The following is a 24,333-nucleotide window of genomic DNA, read 5'->3' on the forward strand; positions in this document are numbered from 1 at the left end:
CCTCCTGGGTTCAAGCGATTCTCCTGCCTCAGCCTCCCAAGTAGCTGGGATTACAGGTGCCTGCCACCACACCCAGCTAATTTTTGTATTTTTAGTAGAGAAGGTTTCACCATGTTGGCTAGGTTGGTCTCGAACTCCTAACCTTAGGTGATCTGCCTGCCGCAGCCCCCCAAAGTGCTGGGATTACAGGCGTGAGCCACTGCACCTGGCCTCTCCTAAGTGAATTTTTTAAGCAAATGCACCTTTTCATAGTTTCAGTTTGACTGTTGTTATTTTCTACTCTATGCCCTCCATTTGGTTTTTGGAATTGTTTTGCTATTTTCCGTTGGAATAGTAGTTAGAAGCACAGGCTTGGCATTAGACAGACTTGATATTCTAGTTAACTATATTTTTGTCTGAGGGTTATTTTAATCTTATGTTGGAAATTCCGGTATGTGAGCATGATACATACAATTAAAAATTTTTTTTGAGAAGTTGTTGAGAGCCTTAGAGTCAATGATTTGAATGTCAGTGCTATGATGTAAAAGTTGCAGATTAGTTTGAACCTGAACTGACACAAGATTGTTTCATGAAGGTTTTGTTTTTAATAACTACCTATTATAAACTGGCTTGTTCCTTGTTGTACACTTACTTCCCTTAAAATGTGAAGTTAACAATTCACATTGATTGATGGTTCCAAATAGAGTCCCTGATTTTAAATGTTCACTGCATTTAGCTTTCCCTGGTGTGATCTCCATATAGGTAGAGTACAGAGAGATGGATGAAAGCTTGGCCAACCTCTCAGAAGATGAGTATTATTCAGAAGAAGAGAGAAATGCCAAAGCAGAGAAGGAAAAGAAACTTCCCCCACCACCCCCTCAAGCCCCACCTGAGGAAGAAAATGAAAGTGAGCCTGAAGAACCATCGGGTGAGTTGTAGTGTCCAACGACAGTTCTGTTTTATCTTAGAAATAAGAATTAATGGATTTATTTCCATTCTACAATATTATTTATGTCTTTATCTTTGGTTTATAATAAACTCTGATATTGGGGCTCCTGCCATGTGTGTCTTTGTGTGTGTGTATACATATACAGGTATATGTGTGTATGTATACACATAGATACATACGTAGTGGTACTGATACTCTTTTTGTGTGTCTGTACATATACAGGAGGAAGGTAAAGGGTGGGAATGGAAGGACAGTGGCAATATAAGGTGGTTGGAAAATAGGAGAAAATAAATGATTAGAGAAGACATACAGAAAGCTACATCCAAAGCACCAGACCTGTCAATGACAGCTCTGATTCAGAAATTGTTCTAGCTAAATGATGTGTTTACCACGTAGTTAGATACTTGAAGATAAAACTTTCATGGTGTGGATTGGTTTTGAGAAGTGCCTTTTCCTGGTGAACAAGTATAAAAATATATTCTAGGCCAGAAAATCTAGAAAGATTATGGGAGTCTGTAGTTTTGGTTTCAGAGCTTCAAGCAGCTCTAAAGAATTCTCAGTAACACACCCTCAATGCTGAGTACTAGCTTTCTGAGGATGGCTGGACCAGTCAGGGATACATGCCTTTCTGTTTTGGAGAGCCCAAGCAAAAGCAGTATTTTAATGAATTTTTGTATCTCGTGCCCTTAATGACATTTTATTTACTCTGTTTGACTTTGAATTTTTACTAAGTTCCTCCTCCTGAAATAAGTTTTATATTTCGAATAGCTTCAGACCCACACATCTCTCTGGTTCTTTTAGTCCTGTACCTTTTAAAAACAAAATGGTGGTTTCACACCCCATCTGCTGTGTCTTGCGTGACTTTCATAGGTACCCAGATTAAGACATACTTCATTTAAGATGTTTTATCTTTTGTTTTAGCCTCTTTTTTTTAAGGGTTTTCTCCCTTATGGTGTTACTGTGAATTACCCGAAGTACTGATGCTTCACTTGAGGGCATTACCAATCAGGTGTTACTTAGGTTTGGAGCTTATCAAAGTCTGGCTAAAACTTAAAAATCAAATTTATAATTTATAGGACTGTAATAAAGTGTACTAAAGGAATACAGTTTGAGAACATTCAGAAAAAAAGATAGATTAGATTCTGGTTTTAGTTCATTCGAAAGTCAGGGGTTTTCTAAGAAGAGTGGTTTTCCTAAAACTTTCTTAAAAGGATTTATTGGGCAACTCCTTGTTTGAAGGTTTCTAGTTTCAGTAGTATATTACCTTTGGGGCTAATGTCCCCCGGGCAAGTGTAGCTGCCTTTTTACTTTACACCTTCTCTCATTTTTCATTTTTCTTCTTCCTCTTTCTAGTCTTACACATTTATCTCTGTTCTTTCTGTTCTTACCTCCAACCTTTCCCTTCACCCTGTGCTTTTTTCTTCTGTGTTCTTTTTGGTTCTTACCTTTCTTCTACCTTTGCTGTAGACCTGCTAATGAGATACTTGGGGATAACCCTTTTAATGTCTGTGGTAGCTCAAGAGTGGACTGACTTTTTAGTTCAAGGGCTCTAAGTATTACGCATTGATGATCTGATATCTCAGATGCTGCCTCACCTTTGTTGTGTGGTTGTGTCTCCAGTAAATAATTGATTTACCATAGGTTCCAAGTTGATAAGCGTTTCTTTGAAAATTTTAAACCATGTCTTGGTGTTGCTGTTTGCTTTTTTCTGAAAGCGTTTTTTGTTTGTTTGTTTGTTTTTAATTTCATAAATGTCAGGTATTGTTCCCACAAAAAGTAAATGTCTTAACAAAAGGATTTAGGATTTAGGAGCTGTCTTTATTGTGTTGTAGTTAATTATAATGCAGTGGTTTAGTTTGTTATCTTTGTTTTTGGGGGGAAGTTGAAATTTTAAGTTGAGGATGTCTTCAGTGCTTAGAGATGTGATAACAGCCAAAACTTGCTAATATATTGTTTGTGGTTATGAAAATAGTGATTTTTCCTTTAAAACAGCTTAATGATTTTGAAAATTTCTGGGGTGAATTAGGGATGTACTTTCCCTAGAAAAAGTGTCAACTTATTAGCCTAAACTGCTTATGTAGTTTAGCAATAGATTGGGTCCTGATGGTGAATCATAAAATGTTATCAGGTAAGTTAAATATTTGGACACTGTCCAGGGTTTCTGAGTCTTTCGTCTTACCATCTTTTGCAAAAGTTTTTAGTCAAAAATTGAATGGAAGCATTGCTATATGGCTATATTAAAAGCTTGAGAGAAGATGTAGGTTTGTTTCATTTTTATTTTTTTGGAGACAGAGTCTCGCTCTGTCACCCAGACTGGAGTGCATTGGCATGATCTCGACTCACTGCAACCTCCGCCTCCTGGGTTTAAGTGATTCTCCTGCCTCAGCCCCCTGAGTAGCTGGAATTAATAGACGTGCGCTACCACGCCCGGCTAAGTTTTGCATTTTTAGTAGAGACAGGGTTTCACCATGTTGGCCCGCCTCGGTCTCCCAAAGTGCTGGGATTACCGACAGGAGCCACCATGCTGGGCCTGTGGGTTTGTTTCTTTACCAAACCGTTTCTTGTTCTCAGTTTTTTTAATAAGGCAATCACTAGGAATTAACTTATTCTGTCAAAAATTATAGGTAAGGGCCAGGCGCAGTGGCTCCCAGCACTTGGAGAGGCTGAGGCGCGTGGATCACCTGAGGTCAGGGGTTCGAGACCAGCCTGGCCAACATAGTGAAACTCTGTCTCCACTAAAAATATAAAAATTAGCCAGGTGTGGTGGTGCGTGCCTGTAATCCCAGCTACTTGGGAGGCTGAGGCAGGAGAATTGCTTGAACCCAGGAGGCAGAGGTTGCAGTGATCTGAGATCGTGCCACTGCACTCCAGTCTTTGTGAGAGCAAGACTCCGCCTCAAAAAAAAATCCAAAAAACAAAACAAAAAAGTAATATTTGCATACATTTCATTCTTACCAACTTTCAAATTTGTTTAGAAATTTTTGCTTTGCTTTCTGCAGTGTGTTAATCTTAACAGGAAGAAAATACTTTGTTAATTATGAAAGCACAAGGTATCCTGAAGTCAGTGGGTCAAATTGACTGAATAAGGTTCCTCTGGGAGAGTACTGAGAGGAAGCCAGAAAGATGGGAGCCATATTGTGAATAGCCTTGGTTGACTAAGCCAGGCTAAGGAATTTGAGCATTAGGTGTGTCAGCGGTAGCCCTGAGGTTTTTTGAGCAAGGGAGGTTACTCTGAAATATGTTTTTGGAAAGACCAATCTCATGCTAAGGGTGAACTAAGGGAGTAAAGAAGCGGAGATTGGAGAGATAATTTAGACTATTGTCAGTGGAAAAATGTTCTTAATATCAAAGTTGAATTTTTATGGAAAGAAAAAGTTTGGGTGTTTTTGTTGGTCTGATTGAACTTATTTAATTGGAAGGAAGTTGTCTCTGTTGACCTAAATATTGTTTTTAGAATTGTCAATTTTTGATCATAACTTAATGTGGCATTGTAGTCCTATGGTAGTCAAAATGGGTAAATAATGGATTTTTCATACCAAATATTACTGTTTATATTTAAAAACTACCTCGTTTTGTTTTCCTAAACATTTCCATGCATTTTTATATTTACTATACTTTTGCATTTATTTGTTTTAACACGTGATGGTTTTACTTGGTTTCCTAGTACCTTTTCTGTGAAGATGGAAGTTTTTCTAGGTCATGCGAACTAAACTTGAACAGGTTGTCTTTGGAATTGAGTGTGTTTGGTTACTAGCAGTGTCACATAATAGTGGAGAGTTTATAAAATAGAATCAAATCTCCTTCAGTTGGACTTCATTGATTTAGAATAATAGTCCCCTGGTAAAGTACCTTTTATTTTTTGGAGAAATGCCTTTTTCCTGTCTTTGCTCAGATTGTTACCCTGTGTACATTACATTATTTTCCTCAGTGAGTTTTATATTCCTGTATTAACTGATTCTCCAACACTTGGCTTTTTTATTTTCATATGGAAACATGATTCAATTTTTTTTTTTCCCTCCGCTGGCTTTCAGCAGTTAGAATTTACCAGAAAAATCTTACTAGTTAGTTCCTGGATTTAAATTTTGTATTGGGTAACTTTTCACTAGAGAACTCAAGATACATTCTGAGTTAGAAGTAACTTAGTTGTACATAGCCTGAGACTTTCATGGAAACTTATTCTAAAATAAATAAAAGGAAATTTGAAATGGGTTATTAAGATGCCTTTCTCAAGCCTTCTTCAAGTTAATGGATTTCTCAGTAGAGACATCAGAAGTGTGCTTGTGTCTGTGTGTATATGCATGTGAGTGTGTATATCATTTTTCTAGGCTCTGTGATGTCCTAATACTTAAGACTCTAATGAAGCTCAGAGGCTTCCATTAAGTTATTGGTTAACTCTTCAAATAGATTTTGTTAAATGTGATTGGTTAACAAGTCTGTATTATAATTTATTTTATGAATGACCATGGGAAGAATCACTTTATCTTCTTGTTTATATTCTTATTTGTACCAGAGGAAGCCCTCTTCTCTATTATATGTGGTAATTTTAAAAGTTTGTAGGTATGTGTTTTTAAAGACCTGTAGGCTGTTTTTGTTTGTTTGTTTGTTTGTTTGTTTTGAGACGGAGTTTCCCTCTTGTTGCCTAGGCTGGAGTGCAATGGCGCGATCTCAGCTCACCACAACCTCCATCTCCCTGGTTCAAGCAATTCTGGCTTAGCCTCCCGAGTAGCTGGGGTTACAGGCATGCACCACCATGCCCAGCTAATTTTGTATTTTTAGTGGAGATGAGGTTTCTCCATGTTGGCCAGGCTGGTCTCGAACTCCTGACCTCAGGTGATCCACCTGCCTCAGCCTCCGAAGTGCTGGGGTTACAGGTGTGGGCCACCACGCCCAGTTTGGCTGTTAAATAAATTAACAAAAATCATTTATGTGAGATAAAGGTATGGTAAACAATTTTGTGTGGTTTTAATAAATTTGGGGGCTTGTTCACATAATAATCATACTGTAGGTTGAAAGTATTTTTAAAATTTACCTAAAAGGTGATGTTAACCTGAATTAGTAAAAATACTAAATTACAGAAAATACACAATTTATGGGTAGAAGAATTTAAAGATTCAATGAAATTTGATCACAAATGCTGTTATAATGAAAATTTCATATAACAAAAGATTGAGGACCAAAAATTTGATGAATTATTTAGTAGAGCAAGTATTAAAAGGCGGTATCTTTTAGACTATTCTATAGAACTTGGCATAATAGAATTTGACCAGAGAAGAGTTGAAGATTAATTTTCTTACTTTAAAAGAAAAAAAATAAACGATACTAATATTTTCACCTTATATTAGTATAGTTCTTTGTTTGTAAGGTACTCTGATCTCTTCCTGTGAGACAGTCATACTGAGTGCAGTCAGTACAGCCGTGGGTGGTGGTTGCCAAGCACTGGGTTTGGCAGCATGAATAGTAATGGCCAGAGTTCAGGTGAACCACTTTGTTTTTTTAAAAATCATGCTGTAACTATTCTCAAGTGGCTAATCTCAGGCTTTTCTCTCTGATTTCTCTCTCCATGCCTACAAATGGAACCAGAGAGAAGGACTAGCTTTCAGGTTTAGTGAGAATTAACTCAGATTACCACCACAGGGAAGATGATAGGATTCTATTACATCCCCCAGCCCAGCAGGAGACCCTGTTTTATAGGTTTACCAGAAGTGACTAGGGAGTTCATTCCTGACAGAGTTGTCTGTGTTGTCATTTTGACATGCTAGTATAAAATAAATGCCCGAAATCATTTGAGTTCTCATTATATGAAGTATGATGCATACATTCAGAAAATAGGCATAGGGTTAGTTCTCTTGCCACTCTCTCCCTGCCTCCCTGCCTTTTTTGAATAACAACATCATTTCAGTGATCTATGCTCCAAAATTTACTGGAGGGCTAAGGAAAAAAAGTGACAGACTGAAAAGTAATTCAACAGAATTCTTACGTTCTTATATTTTGAGGCACTAAGAATAGATCAAGATAAATATGCTATACAACACAGGGTCCCCACTCTCAGATAATTTATAGCCTAGTATGAGACACAAATGTAGACATAAATGCATAATGGAAAGCAAAATACTCAAGTGTGATATCAATATAAAAATTCTAGAGGCATATAGAGGTAGGAAGGGTGAAGAGTAGAGAATTGGTAGTATGGAGGGCAAATTTTTAAAAAAATAAATGAGGCATTTTCTACAAAAATTAAAATTTCCCCCAAATGTGGTAGTTCCTCATTGACTTTATTCTACATATATTATTGTACAATGATAATTATTTTGTTGCAGTCACAGTGCTGGATTATAAGGGTTCAAAGAGAAAGATTACATCCTCCTGCAAATAATTTGTTGTCCAGTGGCTGGGTGTTGTGGTGCATTCCTGTAATCCCAGCACTTAGGGAGGCCAAAGCATGTGGATCAACTGAGGCCAGGAGCTCGAGACCAGCCCAGCCAACATGGTGAAACCCCGTCTCTACTTAAAAAAAATTTTTAAAAATACAAAAATTAGCTGGGAGTGGTGACACATGTCTGTAATCTCAGCTACTCAGGAGGCTGAGGCACTAGAATCGCTTAATCCTGAGAGGCAGAGGTTGCAGTGAGCCAGGATTGTACCACTGCACTCCAGCCTGGGTGATAGAGTGAGACCCTGTCTCAAGAAAAAAAAAAAGAATTTGCAGTTCAGTTTAGGGTTACAGATGTTAATAAGTAGCTACAATGAAGAAACTACAATAAAAATATATAGAAAGTATGGTGAGAACTCAGAAGTTATTTTTTAATTGATAAATAAGATTGTATTTATTATGTACAACATGATGTTTTGAAGTATAAATACATTGCAGAATGACCAAATTTAGCTGATAAACATGCGTTACCCCACATGGTTATCATTTTTATGGTGAGAACACTTACCCACTTTCTTGACATTTTTCAAGAATACAATGTATTGTGATTAATTATAGTCACCATGTTGTACAATAGATCTCTCAGAAGCTGTTTTTAAATAATGTTTCTCCCTAAAATTGGGTTTTGAAATTTTGTGTTAAACATGAAAGGATGAAGCAGTTTTAGATCCTTGATTTTTAACTGTTTACTACTTTTGGCTGATAGAGAACCCTTGAATCAGATGCTACAAGTTTATGTTTGGTCTTTGAGAGATTGACCTGCTTTTCTTAATGATGTCATTTCATTGGTTATTTTGTTGTACTTTTTATTAAGGCAAAATAGTAATTTGTTTAGCTGATCACCTTTATTTTTATAATTTATTTGAATTCTTTTTGTTGCCATCATTTATTGGGTCTGATCATGTTGTAATAGAAGAACAAGATACTTTTTGAGGATTTTCTCATCTACAAAATGAGACTTGTTATGAGAATCAAATGAGAAAATGTGAAATCCACCTTTATGTATAAACATCTTGTGTTTATTAGACAGAGTTAATTGAACCAAGAATAGGGTGGATTGGTGTTTTATTTAGAAAAAAATTCAGGGCAGCTTTAGACCAGACAGACACACATACTATCTTACTTTGGGAAAGTGTTGGTGGTAGGCCATTTTCAGTAATGAGTCACTTATAAAATAGATAACTTTTTAAGCATCTGGAACTGTTCGCGCGCGCGCGCGCGCGTGTGTGTGTGTGTGTGTGTGTGTGTAACTTAAATCTTGATATTTTATGTTAAATCATGAGAATGACAGATGACTTTGGGACTTTCTAACAGTTTTTTTTCTTTCCTCAAGAGAATAATATAATTGAAATTCTTGCATCGGCTGTCGAGTTATAAGAAATGTTTTGTAAGCTTTGTTATTAACCAGACACACCTTAAGCTTGGTAGTTGGACAACGTAACATCTGAAATGTAAGCTTTCTCTGGAACATTTTGAAAAGTGAACACAAACCAAGACTGCAGCAAAATAAGGATCAGGAAAATTTCTACTATGGAATGTGGAGGGAAATAATATGTGAAAAAGTAAATTCTTTCCATTGGCTTCTAAAGCTTTGCATTTCTCCCTAGCTTGTAGGGCCTTTTACTTTCTTTTGATGGGATCCTTGCTACTACTACCCAGCGGAAGTCTTCAAGCACAAATCTGTGGTGGTATTGTTCTTTCAGCAGTTCAGTGGAAGTTCCAGGCAAGCTCCTACCTCAAGCAAAACAATTTTTCTTTTTTTCTAAACCTTAAGAAGGCTGTTTTAGTTCAATATTTTAAATGGTACTGTAACCCAGGGATTGCTATTCTAGTTGAAACTCATAATTTCATTTTGAATGCTGCTCAGGCTGATCTTGAACTCCTTGTCTCAAGTGATCCTCCTGACTTGGTCTCTCGCGAAGCACTGGGATTACAGGTGTGAGTCACTGTTAATTCCTCTTTGGAACTGTGACTTTCCTTATCTTCATGAGATTAATCATGCATTTATGACTCCTTCAAATTCTCTGAGCCTATTATTACCTCCATGCTATCTTAAAGTCTTTTAGCTACGTTCTTACTTCTGAGTTCTATTCTTTAGTTTCCAGCCATCTTTAGAACATTTCCACTTAATTGTATTAGCCGGTTTCCCAAATTTCCCATTTTGTAGTAGCATTACTAGTCTTCTGAACTTAAAACCCTAGAGTCATCCTGAAAGTTCTTTATCCCTTTTACCAAGTCTGTTGTAAAGTCATACATCTTACTGTGCACAGTCTTTTTCATTTGTTAGGCCTTACCCGTTTTTACTGTCACCTTTTTCTAGTGAATTTCAACTTGTATGTAAATTATTTCAATAGCTTTTCAATTGGATCTCCTTTATCTGGGTTTTCCCTCTAATCCATCTCGTACAAGGTGGCCAGATTAGTTTAACTAAAATAGCATTTGTTGTGCTGTCTTTGTGCCAAAGACAACACAGTTTTCCTCCATTACTACTAAAATCACATTCAGGTTTGGGTACTGGAAAGGGCTTGTTTTACCAATCCACTTGATCTCCCACTGCTTTTTCAGACCATCTCCTTCTGTAAGTAGGTACTGTGCAGTCCTCTGCACGTACCATGTCTGTGCTTTTCTCTTTATCTTTGTAAATGATCTGGACCATAGTGGTGGTTTCACTGCCTCGTAGTCTATCCAGATCTCTTGGGAATTGTTCTGAAAGCTTCCCTGGTTTTCCAAGACTGTGTCAGCTTCTTGTTCCTTAACAATAACAAAAGTTTCCTTGTAGATATTTTTCATCTTTTCTCAAGTAGGTTGTAAACTCTTTGAAAACAGAGAGTCTACCTATTCTACTTTTGTATTTGTGCTTTGCAGTTTTGGGGTAGATATAGTAAACATTGTTTATTAAATAAGAAACTCAATTAGTGTCTTAATACGGTGGAGACATATATTCCAAGTTGGCTTTAACTTTTGAAATGTTTCTTTCACCTGCTAATTTATTAAATTCAATTGAAATCAGTAGGTTGGCATTCACTTTTATTCCATAAATTTGGTCATTTTGATAAATTTATCTTGTATCGGAAAATCGTTGCTTCCTAGATTTAGAAGTTTCTTAAAATGTTTACAATTTGAATGTGATTCCAAGAAACTAGTCAAAATGTGAATCTGTTTCTGGAAACAACCAACCAGTAATTTTCACCTTCTTGTTTGTTTGCCAGATTAAAAAAAAGCATTTGAAAGTCAACATAGACTTCCTTTTAAGATGTTGGAAGAGTGATCTCTTATTTTAACTCAGATGAGAAAACATTCAGTAATGTGATTATAACTACAATACTTCACAGTTCAAGAAGGACTCTTAGATCTGAAGGTCTGAAGTCAACTGAAAGGTTGTTATGTAAGATAAACCAAAAAGATCTTCATTTTCAATTTGGAGTAGCTGTGTACAAATAAGCTGTATGAAGAGTCTCTACTTTAGGCCGATTGTGGTGGCTCACGCTCATAATCTGAGTGCTTTGAGAGGCTGAAGTGAGAGGCTAGGAGTTCAAAAACAGCCTGGGCAACATATCGAGAACCTGTCTCTACAAAAAAAAAAAAAATTAGCCAGATATGGTGGCACATGCCTGTAGTCCTAGCTACTCAGGAGGCTGAGGCAAGAGGATCGATCCCTTGAGCCCAGGAGTTCAAGGTTACAGCGAACTATGATGAACCACTGTACTCCACCCTGGGCGACAGAGCAAGACCTTGTCTCTCTAAAAATAATTTAAAAATGAAAAAGAGTCTCTACGTCAAGCTTGAGGACTCTTTTGTAGGTTTGGTGGTTTGGGATAAAAACAAAAGGGAGTTTCTTGTGTAGAGGTGCCAAAATCGAGGTGATACTACAAAGTTGCTTTTGAATATTTTCATTTTCTGTTTTGAATTTGTACTCATGGAAAGCTAACAGCGCTACTTGCCTGCTGTTAATGTGTCCTGAGCCACTATCAGAAACAGAGTCCTAGGCTGGAAAGACTCAAAGAGCAGATGAATAAGGGATTTTATATATATCATAATCAGAGACTACCTGGATGAAAAGTTAGCTGCAAGCAGTATTGTATATTTGCTGTTTTTAAGAAAATGTTCAAGAATTGGTCCATAATAGACGGCTAGTAAAGATGATCTTTCAGTTGTCTTTGGAGAAGTAGGCACCTTCAAAGTACTCTCGAGTATGATTGGAGTGAAAATAATAACTTCATTCTGTATTTCCAGACAAGTTAAACCATCATCAAGAGATAAATATCATGTTTCTTAATTTAATTTTAAGCATTTTTAAATTTTGTTTTCCATCATTTCTTATGTTATATGGAACCTTCTGCTTGGTTTTCTTCTACTCCTCTGCTTAAATAATACTTTGGAGTTTCCCTTTTTATTTTTTTTTGAGACGGAGTCTTGCTGTGTTGCCTAGGCTGGAGTGCAGTGGTACAGTCTCGGCTCACTGCAGCCTCCACCTCCCAGGTTCAAGCGATTCTCCTGCCTCAGCTTCCTGAGTAGCTGGGATTACAGGCGCATGCCATAACCCCTGGCTAATTTTTGTATTTTTAGTAGAGACAGGGTTTCACCATGTTGGTCAGGCTAGTCTCAAACTCCTGACCTCATGATCCACCCGCCTCGGCCTCCCAAAGTGCTGGGATTACAGGCGTGAGCCACCGTTCCCGGCCTGGAGTTTCATTTCTTTTTTGACATTTTGTTGTTATGGGATCCCCTTTAAAAATCTTTGCAGGGTATTGAATATTTTCTATATTTTCCCTGTATTTTTTTAAATTAAAAAAAAGGTATCTTTTTAAGAAGTTTTTAAATTCCTTTCTTCAAAATCAGAAGACAAAAAAGACTACCTTGTTGCCCTTTTGTTCTCATTGACCTATTGAGTACGCAAGTCAGGGGTAAGAAATCCGTCTGTTTTTGTGGATCAGAGCACCATTGATTCACACACAAAAATCAGCCAAGAGCTACCTGTAGGTTAAATTAATGAGTTTATTGTATGACATGTGTTATAGTTGGAAAAGAAGGAAAACGATAGGATTAGGAAAGATAAAGTAATTCAGACTTAGGCTCACTTCAAAGTGTGTGTTTTTTGTTTTTTTGGTTTTTTGCTGTTTTTATCTAAGTTTTTAGTGGTGAAATACCTTCATGACAGGAGACTGTTACTTTTATTTTTGCCAAGTCAGAAACATAATTTGAAAGATAACAGCTATATTATTCCTAATCTTAAGTGTGATTCTTGGAAACTATTTGTTTCATTGTTCTGAGTCCCTCGCTGCTCCCTTTCTTCCCCAAATAGAATTCAGTTTTCTGATCCAGCTTGGTTTTATTTGGAACCAAACAAAACAATGGCAACATTTTTTAAAACCCTATGAAATTTATTATTATTGTTATTATTATTTTGAGATGGAGTCTCGCTCTGTCGCCCAGGCTGGAGTGCAATGGCACGACCTTGACTTACTGCAGCCTCTGCCTCCCAGGTTCAAGCGATTCTCCTGCCTCAGCCTCCCGAGTAGCTGGGATTACAGGCGAGCGCCACCACACCTGGCTGACTTTTGTGTTTTTAGTAGAAACGAGGTTTCACCATGTTGACTAGGCTGGTCTTGAACTCCTGACCTCAAGTGATCCGCCCGCCTCAGCCTCCCAAAGTGCTCGGATTACAGGCCTGAGCCACTGTACCCAGCTCTACAAAATATATTTTATGAATAAAGTCAGAATTTACTAAGAATGAATATATCTGATTTTAAGTTTTATAGTAGAGTTTAAAATATAGGACCTGTATTTTCAAGATAAGTTTTCAGATTGGATTTAGTAACCTGATGATCTCTTCATGATTGTATGCCTTTTTCCAAGGGCTATAAACAGGTATACCTTGGGCCTTGTCTGAGAAGCATAACGTTCTTGAACCTAAAGGACCCTTCAGACGAGAGCATAGTAAAATGAGTTTAGAATGAGATTCTATTCTATCTTCATAACAGGGCATATATCTTCTAGCAACACATTCTAATATCATTATCAGAAATAATGTCTTATATCTAAGTATCTTTTTATTCTCTTTGTTGTTCCCTTCTAACTCAAATGGTGAAATAATCAATCTGCTTTCTTATTGGGGTATATATTTTAAAATAAACTGTTTAATGAAGCTTGTCTGAGTTATTTAGATCATTGGGAGGTGGTGTTTTATATCTTCCAAAGATCACACTCATTTTCCTATATTGTACCAGGTGACTAGAAGCTTAAGAGCATCATGGCATCTGTCTTGATGATAGATTTTGGAAGAATTCAGAAGACAGTCTATTCTTTTTCAGATTGAATTTTCAAGCTTTGATTCTTTTCTTGAAGTTACTTCTACATATTAATCAGTGAGGAAAATTTCTTAACAAAGCTTATTATGTAGCATGAAGTAGAAGATTCAACATCTTGCCTGCCTTTCTGTGTGTTCCCACAAGTGTGTGTTTATCTACAGTACTTGGCACAAGCACACAGAGTGTCTTATTATGTATTCTTTAGTTTTATTTAGGAAGTACTGGCATATTTAACTGTAGTAGTGTCTACTGTGTATAGTAAATGAAACTTCTTTGGAGACTGAGTCTTTTAATTATACTCCCTACTTTGAAGAGAAGGAGAGAATTTTTCATTAAAATTAGAAAGTTAAATGGATATTAAGTTGATGCTGAATTGCAACACCAGATTCTAGAGTCTATGTCACCTCCATTTCCAGTCTAGCAGCTGTTAGTAAAAGACACTTGGAATCCATTTTCCCCCATCCAGACTATTAATATTAAATCAGACCGACAGCAAGGATTTAGTGATTAAAAATACTATGTACTTTGTTCCACTGCCTTTCAACAAGAATCAGCATGTAAAGTTGAAACTTCCTGACCAGAATTTGGAAGACTATGATGTAATTCCCTGGGCCTTGATTCCAGAAGAAGGAGCTCTCTGAATATGGGTTTACTAGTTGGTGGCCAATTCATGAGTCACCAACTATTAGGCCTTTATGTCCAGATATTATCCTAATTTATGGAGTAAGGTCCCTGAGTTCTCCTCTTTCCTTCCACAGGGCAAGCAGGAGGACTTCAAGACGACAGTTCTGGAGGGTATGGAGACGGCCAAGCATCAGGTGAGGGTGGCATTAGATGCTTGCCACTTAGTAGCAAGAGCCGCCAAGTAGGAATTGATGCTTGCAAGTGTTTTTGGCTGTGGTATCCACATTTTAGCCAGAAGCGCAGGTGAAATGTAACCCACAGGACATAGTAGTGTAGTAGTAGAGAGTGTAGTGAGAACAAAGGCAAGCAAAACCTTTTGAAGTCCTCAGGCCGATCTCAGCCCTCCACTCTTTGTGTTTTCGAGGAGATGGCGGGTACTTTTCTCCCCAGCAGCCTTTATATTAATAGTAAACATGATATAAAACATAGACTTACGAATCATGGGGCCCTTAAGAGAAATACAGCAGTACACACAGAGAGGAAAAGCCGCAGGCTCAAAAGTTAAAAACACAAAGGACTGAGAGGCATTCTAGGACTAGTCAGAGGAACTACATGGGCAAGTGACATCTTTTTAAAAATGGTTGTTACATGGTATTGGGTACCTTTTTTTAGTAAACATTACATAGTTAATCATTCTTCAGTTTAAACATTTTGTTTCTCCTGTGAAAAATGTCTTTTGAAAAGTCTGTTTGAAATACTTTTTCTGTTCAGACCAAACAGTATGAGATTTTTACTTCTAGGAAAAAGTAAAGAATTTATAGGGGCCACCATCTGGAACAGTTAAAATTTATCCCAGCAATCCAAAATAACGTATCTGGATTTCATCCTTTGTCTCTTGAAGGATGTTTTTGTTCCAGTTGCTCAAAACTGGTTCATAGATACATTTTGATAGAATTGGAATAGGCGCTACTTCACTTTTGGAGGTTGTTACTTTTCAACTGTCTTAAGTCTGCTTTATTTGCATATAACAGGTCCTGGAATTATTTGTATTTTACTCTCTCGAATTAAAGATAGTTCATTGTTAATACAGCAATTAGTAGTTAGGGGATCCAGAATATTAGGAGAAGACTTTTAAAAATGTTGTCCCAAGGATTTCTGGTTGATAATCAGTACATGGTTATCTCAGCAGAATTAAACCCTGTTCAGAGTCTATATCTGTGGCATATAAACCTTCAAGAATGCTTTTCATCAAATGACACACAATTAGATCTTCCATGGAACTGTTGAAGATCAGGGATGGCCTTTAGAGTCTTAATCTTGAAGAAAGAGATTGAATTTTCTTGTTTTTTGTTTCTGTTTTGTGTGTGTGTGTATGTGTGTGTGACTGTTTGCTCTTTTGCATAAGTAAACAATATCATATATTGCTGAAAGTGAAAGCAGACTTTCATATAAAACAGTGGTGCTGCTGATTACTGTTAGTAGAACATGAATTTTGAGTGTTTCCAGGAATGATGGTGACTGTTCTAAACCCTTCAATACCTCTCTTTGGGTATGTCATGTTCAGAAGTATGCATTTGTGAAATGATCAATCAGGGTTAGAAATGTACTTGTAAGAGATCAACATTCTTCTCTTAATGAAGCCAGATGACCCTCATGGGTATCTTGGTGCCAGGATCATATCTTGACTTCTTAAAATCCACCTCAAGTTGGTATACACATCCTAAATCTTAGAGCTAGAAGAGAACTTGAGGTCATCTTGTCTAACTTCCTGCCTTCTAACAGTATTGTATCTCCCTTATTTATGGATTAGGATCTGAAACCCAAAGAAGTTAAATAGATTGACCAGCAATACACGAGCAGTTCTGGAGAAGGAGAACCCAGGGATCTTGCTTCTTAGTGCAAAGACTATTCCTTACACCCTTAAAATCCTTTAAAATAGTGTTTGCCCTAGAAATTAAAAAATCTGAATTATAGGAGGTTGTATAATTCTCTTTTCATTTTCTCTCACCTCCCGCTATTCCTTATTCTTTTTATTTTAAAACTATTCTAGGACTTGATATGATACATCTCTAGTTTTCTCATTTTAAGTAAAGTCTTTAATATGTAGATCCCATCAGGCTTTTGTTTTCATGCTAGAAATCTGATTATAGTTATCTACTTGATATAAAAAATCAAAGGCAAGTAACTCTCATGGAGGCCTTCTTTTCTTTGTTAATTTTTAATATCTCTATTACCTTATTGCAGTCAAGATGTTACCTATATCTTACCAGAATCAGGAGGAAATGATTTAATGGAATAGAGGACCTGTCATCTCACCTGCCTCTCCCGCTTTTTCTCCTTCTAATTAACCTACTTCAAAAGGTCTAAATTATTCCTTCAAATATTTAACTACATTTACTATGTATTCAGAGAAAGTATAAGCCAGTCAGACCATTAGAAAGGGCAATTCTTCTTGAGAGTGACTGCATTCTGGATGGTGATGCTGGAATTTCCTGTATAAACGTGGTGAGCAGGAAGGAACTGAACAGAAGGTAAGACTGGTATTTAGGCAACCTTGGAGCTTTATATTAATTTTTGAATGTTTCAAAGACAACGTTTTGGAAACATTCTAAATTTTCAGAATACCAGATTCCATTACTTAATGGAAAACACAAACACTGAAGTACAAAACTATCAGAGCCAAGTGTAAATTACTTGTGAATTATGTGTACTGTTGGTACTTTTAGGATGTTATTAAAATCATTTGTATTCTAAAAGATTTTTCCTCTAAAAGAGATAGGTACTCATGAGTTAGATTATCCAAAGTGGTGTCTATTACTTCATTTTGGTACTATCCTATAAGAAGGATGTTTTAGCTTCTCAACAGTTTAGGTTACAAATTAACATACATTTTTTTTTTTTTCTTAAAGAAAAGGTTAGCTTTTTATCTTGCAGGCTTTTCACCCTGGTTTTGATAATGGTCTTCATTCCTTAAAATAAGTATCCCTAAACACTAAAGGGAAGGAAATAATTATTGAGAGTTTTTAGAGACCATTTTTCATTTTAAAAATGATATCAGAGTATTGAGAATAGCTAGTTTTCTTAGATGCTGTTTAGAAGATAGAGATGAAGAAGAATATTATTCCAAGCATACATTAATGTCACCATGTTTAGTTTCTTTAAATTCGTTTGTTTAAACTTCTGATGTTTGATTTTAAAATACTTTGAAAATATAAATAACATTTCTTAATCATTACATGTTCTCAAAAATTCCCCAAATTAGCCAACTACATTAGAGTGATTTTTGATGAGAACATCTGAGGCCAGGTGCATTGGCTCATTCCTGTAATCCCGGCACTTTGGGAGGCCGAGATGGTGTATTGCTTGAGCTCAAGAGTTTGAGACCAGCCTGGGCAACATGGTGAAACACCATCTTCACAAAATATAAAAAAAATTAGACATAATGGCTTGCACCTATAGTCGCAGCTACTTGGGAGGCCGGGGCAGCCCAGCTACTTGAGCTCAGGAGGCAAAGGTTGCAGTGTGAGATTGCGCCCCTGCACTCCAGGAGCCTGGACAACAGAGGGAGACGCTGTCCTTCCCCTCGCCAAAAAAAAAGAACATCTGTAATGAGGAGCCCAATGTATTATAAAATTTGGTGTTGTATCCTACATGATTTTTCTGTCATTGAAAAATAATATTTTGCAGTAGGAGTTCAATGACTACTTATTAAATGTATAGAAGATAATATAGCTAAGAAAGAAAACTACCATTTTTGGCAGGGAGACGTGGAATTTAATAGAGATCATTTTCATGTTAATAGTATATACTTATGAATTATACCAAGAAGTAGCCTGTTTAGAGATACTTGGTTCAGATACTCAGAATTAATGTAGATAAGTTCCTTATAATGTGAGATATTTTTAGTCTTGGTTTTTTGTTTTGTTTTCAGTTTTTATTTATTTTGATTTGGGAATGGGGGCTGGGGACATCAAAGCCATGTAGTATAGAAAATTTCACATTACTGAAATAAACTGTATCCACAATAGTAAGCATTTCTTCTTTTCTTGCCTTAATTTCATGCTCCACCTATAATATGGCTTTTTACTATTTTTCCTTTTTTTTTTTTTTTTTTGGCCCAAGAATAAATTGTCCTGACAGTCTTTAATTTTAGCTATGGATTAATTAAATGTAAGGATTGTTGATTTGATTTAGTAACGTGAGACACAGTGTTTATGCCCTCATTATCTACAGTAAATGGATAGCTTTTCCTCCTTGTCTCTAAGAACAGTATTTCTTAATATGTGGCCCATAATTAGCATTAGGTATTTTTGCTTGACCACTTGTTAAACATCATTTTTTTCTAGGTAGTGTTTGCCACATGAATGTCTTGTGGAAACAGACTCCTTGATAGCTTAGCTATAATTTTCTAAGTTACATCTTTACCTGCCTTGTTTTTTTAATTCTCCTAATCTTACTAATACTTTAGCATTAGTTTTGCTTCCATTATCAGTGCTTCCAACTTCTGTTTTATGTGCTTTAAAATAATTATATATAGCTGAACAGGGTGGCTCACTCCTGTAATCCCAGCACTTTGGGAGGCTGAGGTGGGTGGATCACTTGAGGCCAGGAGTTCCAGACTAGCCTAGCCAGCATGGGGAAACCCTATCTCTACAAAGAATACAAAAAAAATTAGCCAGGCATGGTTGTGCATTCCTATAGTCCCAGCTACTTGGGAGGCTGAGGCAAGAGAATTGCTTGACCCCAGGAGGCAGAGGTTGCAGTGAGCTGAGATCACGCCATTGCGCTCCAGCCTGGGCGACAGAGTGAGACTCCCTCTCAAAAAAAAAAAAAAAAAAAGATTATATATGGATATCTGGTGCCTATTTTGTTACTTATATGTAATTACTTAAATGGTATGGAATTTTGAAACTCTTTAAATTTAGTCTTGATAGTTTTATAAGCTGGTGTGATAAGTGCATCTATAAGGTGATCTTATAAATACATTTGCATTTGTTGTGCTTGTGTTTTTAAGATCACCTTATAAAGGTGTACTTATCCACAAATTTATAAAATTATCAAGACAATACCCAGTTAATTAAGAGTTTGAAAATAACATATTTTTTGGGAGGTTGAGGCGGGTAGATCACCTGAGGTCAGGAGTTCGAGTCAAGCCTGGCCAACAATGGTGAAACCCTGTCTCTACTAAAAATACAAAAAATTAGCCAGGCATGGTGGCATGTGCCTGTAATCCCAGCTACTCGGGAGGCTGAGGCAGGAGAATCACTTGAACCCAGGAGGCGGAGGTTGCAGTGAGCCGAGATCTCACCACTACACTCCAGCCTGGGCAATAAGAGCAAAACTTCATTCAAAAAAAAAAAAAAGAAAAAAAATAACATATTTTACTTGCAGTATATAGTGTATGTATACACTATATGTATATGTGTTATAGAGTATACATAGTAATATTTGTAGTATATAGTAAAGCATTTCTAATGTTTCTGCTAGAAAAGGTAAATTGCTTGCATTCTTCTGTCTTATTGTTTGTTGCCTGCTTAATTTCTCTCACTGCTTGCCAGCGTTGAATTATGATTACTAATGGATGATACTGTTGATGAGATTGTGATTTTCTGCTGTTGATTATTAAAGTCATCTTTCTGTTTCATGCTGTAATCCTAAAAGAAGGCATGTGATTGTGTTTTTCACTCCACAGCTTCTTTTGCTTTCCTGTTAGTGCATTTTCCTTTATTCTGGTTCTTTAGTTTTAAAATTTACTGTACACCTGTCAGTAGTGCTAATTTTAATTAGATCATCTAATATAATGAAGTTATTTTATGGACGAAGAAACTATTTTAAATGCTTTGTCTCATAAGGTAGTTGTTTTACTCAGTAAAGTATAAACTTTGGAATGTTAAGCTCAACCAAGTGGCTAATATCTAAGGAAGTTTCAGCTTTTGAGACAATTGAAAATTTTTTAATAAGGTCAGTCTTTGAGTGAGGCAAAGGAATTTGAACATCATCACTACCCATTTTGTATTCACTTGAACTTTTCCTAGATGTCCTTTGCTTTCTTCGTTAGGTGTGGAGGGCGCAGCTTTCCAGAGCCGACTTCCTCATGACCGGATGACTTCTCAAGAAGCAGCCTGTTTTCCAGATATTATCAGTGGACCACAACAGACCCAGAAGGTTTTTCTGTTCATTAGAAACCGCACAGTAAGTTTCCATGTCAACTTTTTCACCTGGATTATAAAAAGTACGTATGACTTTGATAGAGCGTATGGGAAAAATAAAAAGGGAAGGAAGAATTCTAAAATTATCTATAATACTATTACCCAGAGATAACCTTTGTTAATAGTTATTTTTCATTTGGGTATTTTAAAAATGTGTATATAATTTTTGTTTTCATAAAATTGAGATCCTTCTTGGATACATTCTTGTGGATCCCTTTTATACTTCACAACCTCATAAATACATATTAAGAATATTTATTTAGGCCGGGCGTGGAGGCTCACGCCTGTAATCCCAGCACTTAGGGAGGCCGAGGCATGCAGATCACCTGAGGTCAAGGGTTGGAGACCACCCTGACCAACATGGCGAAACCCTGTCTCTACTAAATACAAAAATTGTCTGGGCATGGTGGCGGGCACATGTAGTCCCAGCTACTTGGGAGGCCGAGGCAGGAGAATCGCTTGAATCCAGGAGGTGGAGGTTGCAGTGAGTTGAGATCATGCCACTGCACTCCAGCCTGAGCGACAGAGTGAGACTTTGTCTCAAAACAAATAAACAAACCCTTTAAGCATTAAAAAATATTTTAAAAATAATAATAATCACTTTGTCCTTCCCTCTCAAGATAAGAGAAATCTTTACCCTTTTCTGCTCATCTTGTTCAACCTCTTCCTCTGGTTGAATGATTTAACTTCAGTGTCTGCATAATATTTTGTCTGACAGTTGGGTTATAATATAACTGCTGGACAGTTGTTGCCAATTTTGCTTTATTATAATTAACTCTGGACAGTCTTATGCATTCTTGACTCTACCTATTATTTCCTTTTTATAGAATTCTGGAAGGAAAACTACCTTGTCAGAGAGTTATGAACACTTTTTAAAAGTTTTGTACATATTGCCAGATTTTTTCCCAGAAAGGCCGAACCAGTCAACCCCCCATTGCCCTGCCCATTTTTATTAAAACAGTGATAATCTGTGCTCCTATAACTGGCCAAAACCATCTCTGTTCTTTTTCATTTCTTGGATTACTGTGACTGCTTTTCACATTAGTCATTTGTATTTCTTCTGTAAATTTTTCTTTCATATCTTTTATTCATCAGGAATTCTTATTTAGCCATAGAGTAAGTAGATGAGGGAAAGATGCTATTCAGAACATACTCATGTTACTCTAGGGTGATACAACACAGAAGAAATTTACCTTGTGATTCAGCTAATTTGAATATGAATATAGCTTAGAGATGTCATTGATATGTCTGCTTTTTAGCCACCACCAGTTTCTTTATTTTGGCTATTAGATTGCAAAACCACTGCTTAATTTCGATTGTTAAATATCATTTAGCTAGAGCAATTGATAGGTTATCCCGGGTTTTTGTAAAACAGAAAAGAACAGTGAAGACGGTGAGTTTTTAAAACAGTGAACAGAAAATTCTTAGTGTGTAGTCTGAGGCTGATTTGTCTTATAATTGAATCAGTTTCTGTGTGTAGCATATCAATATTTGCTCTAAGTGGATTTTTTTTTTTAGACAAAATTGTCATTTTGTTTGTTTGTTTTATCTGAAGAGAGTTTTCACTTTTTACTTAGATTTGAGCGATAGATTTACAGGGATCTCCGTCTTCTCTGATTCACCAAAAGTCCAGATTTGGGGAAGGGTTTCCAAACCATGTTAGATTTGTGGTCTCTGGCTGTGAAACAGAATGTAAATCAATGTCTACTGCAAGAATTTTGTCAGTTCTCTAGTCTTAAACTATAATACTTTAAAATTGAAACTTTAGGATTATTGAACTAGACTGTGACCTAAGCGTTATTTTGTAGGAGGAGGAGGAAGAAGACTTGTGTTGGGCGTAAGGAACTTGGGCCCAATGTGCACCTGAGGAAGTCCATTTACCTTACAGTGGCCACAGAGTAGAGTATCTGTGTAGATTTGGTCGTAATCCCTTAGTATTTGGTTTATTTACATATAGCCAAATTAATTTCTTCTTGGTTGAAAGTTGTCTTATGGAGCAGTCTTTTTAATTTTTAGCTAAGACTTAAATATAGTAGTATTTAGTTTGTCTTGCATTTTGCAAGTATATACTCACTTTGAAGAGAATTCATTTTAGAGCCCATTGATTGTATCATAATGTTTTTTATGTCTCATCTGTTTTTTCAGCAGTATTTGAAATAATTTGACTGCTCCTTTCTTCTTAAACACAGTACGTCCTTGGATTCGATAACTTAGTATCTGGTTTTTCTCCTGCCTCCCTGGGTGTCTTCTCTGATTGCTTTATAGGATGATCCTTAACAATTAGCCATTATGTGGACTATTTGGGAGTTCTTTCTCCTCTCGCCCTATTTTTTCCTCTGAGAATCCTTTTCAATGCATTTGACTTCAGTTATTACCCATAAGCAGATGACTCCAGACCTCCTCTCTCTTCTGAGCTCCAGACTCTATATCCATCTATTTTATATCTCTTCTTGTTGGCTTGGAGCTGAACTCATTATCTTTCATTATCTTATTTCTTCTTTAAAGTGATTCCATTCAGTGTCTGGCATACCAGCTAGCTTAGTTGTACCAAAATGGAGGTGTTGTCCTTGACACCTTTCTCCCCAGCCTCAGCATAACCAGCTGATCATTAGATTTTGTGGATTTTATCCATTTAGTGTCTCTGGAGTCGTATAACTCGGGTTTAAATGCCAGTTGCTCCCTGCTAGCTGTATGGACTTGGCAAGTTACTCGGTGGTTTTCTCTTTTAGGCTAAATAACCCCAGCTTCTTCAGTAATTTACTTATTTGATATGGTTTTGTGTTCATCAGTTTCTTTGTCAGGAGTATAATCTCACTGTTTTAATTCAAGGAAAACCCATGTTTGGGGCCTTAAAGTTAAAAGGATGATTTTATTTATTTTTATTTTTTGAGACAAGTTCTTGCTCTGTTGCCCAGGCTATAGTATAGTGGTATGATCATGGCTCACTGCAGCCTCGACGTCCCGGGCTCAAGTGATCCTTCTGCCTTAGCCACCTAAATAGCTGGGACTACAGGCATGTGCTACCATACCCAGCCAGTTTTTATATTTTTGGTTGAGATGGGGTCTCACTATATTGCCCAAGCTGGTCTCAAACTCCTGGGCTCAAGTGATCCTTCTGCCTCAGCCTCCCAAACTGGTGGGATTATAGGTGTGAGCTACTGCAGCCAGCTAAAAGATGATTTTAAAGATGGTTAAATGACATATGTCTATTTGTATGTAATACAATTTATATCATTTAAATGCAGCTGCAGTTGTGGTTGGATAATCCAAAGATTCAGCTGACATTTGAGGCTACTCTCCAACAATTAGAAGCACCTTATAACAGTAAGTAGTGTGTTCAATAGGACTAATTTTGTACTGGATTGTGAAAATTGCTGTATTCTTCTAGGAGCCTCATGGTTCCTTGATAATTAATTTTTTCATTCATATTTCCATGTTATTTCACCTTGTGCTGTGCAAAAATAAGTCTTTTAGAAAACCTGTTTTCTATGTTTTTTTCATCTTCTGGTCTTTAAATTGTGTTAACACATGAGTTCAAGAGATTGCTAAGTACTCTTCCTAGACCTGTTGTCCAGCTTTGATCCATGAAATACTTTGGCGCTTCATGGCTCACTATCTGGTTTTTTTATTTTTATTTTTTTGAGATGGAGTCTGGCTCTGTGGCCCAGGCTGGGTGCAATGGCGTGATCTCGGCTCACTGCAAGCTCCGCCTCCTGGGTTCACGCCTATCTCCTGCCTCAGCCTCCCGAGTAGCTGGGACTACAGGCGCCCGCCACCATGCCCAGCTAATTTTTTGTATTTTTTAGTAGAGGCGGGGTTTCACCGTGTTAGCCA

The 24,333-nt window shown here is 36.8% G+C and overlaps 1 protein-coding gene across 1 annotated transcript in view; it reads left to right on the forward strand.

The window, feature by feature from the left end:
- The window catches only part of KDM1A (lysine (K)-specific demethylase 1A), a 67,671-nt gene that overhangs the window by 13,880 nt on the left and 29,458 nt on the right, over positions 1-24,333 (forward strand). Inside the window, exons 2-4 of the mRNA XM_011966586.1 lie at positions 742-907; positions 20,349-20,482; positions 23,745-23,823. Of these exons, the coding sequence (XP_011821976.1) occupies positions 742-907; positions 20,349-20,482; positions 23,745-23,823 (379 nt within the window). The remainder of the gene's footprint in view (positions 1-741; positions 908-20,348; positions 20,483-23,744; positions 23,824-24,333) is intronic.

The sequence above is a fragment of the Mandrillus leucophaeus genome, unplaced genomic scaffold, assembly GCF_000951045.1.
Source record: "Mandrillus leucophaeus isolate KB7577 unplaced genomic scaffold, Mleu.le_1.0 Scaffold765, whole genome shotgun sequence".
Classification (NCBI taxonomy): domain Eukaryota; kingdom Metazoa; phylum Chordata; class Mammalia; order Primates; family Cercopithecidae; genus Mandrillus; species Mandrillus leucophaeus.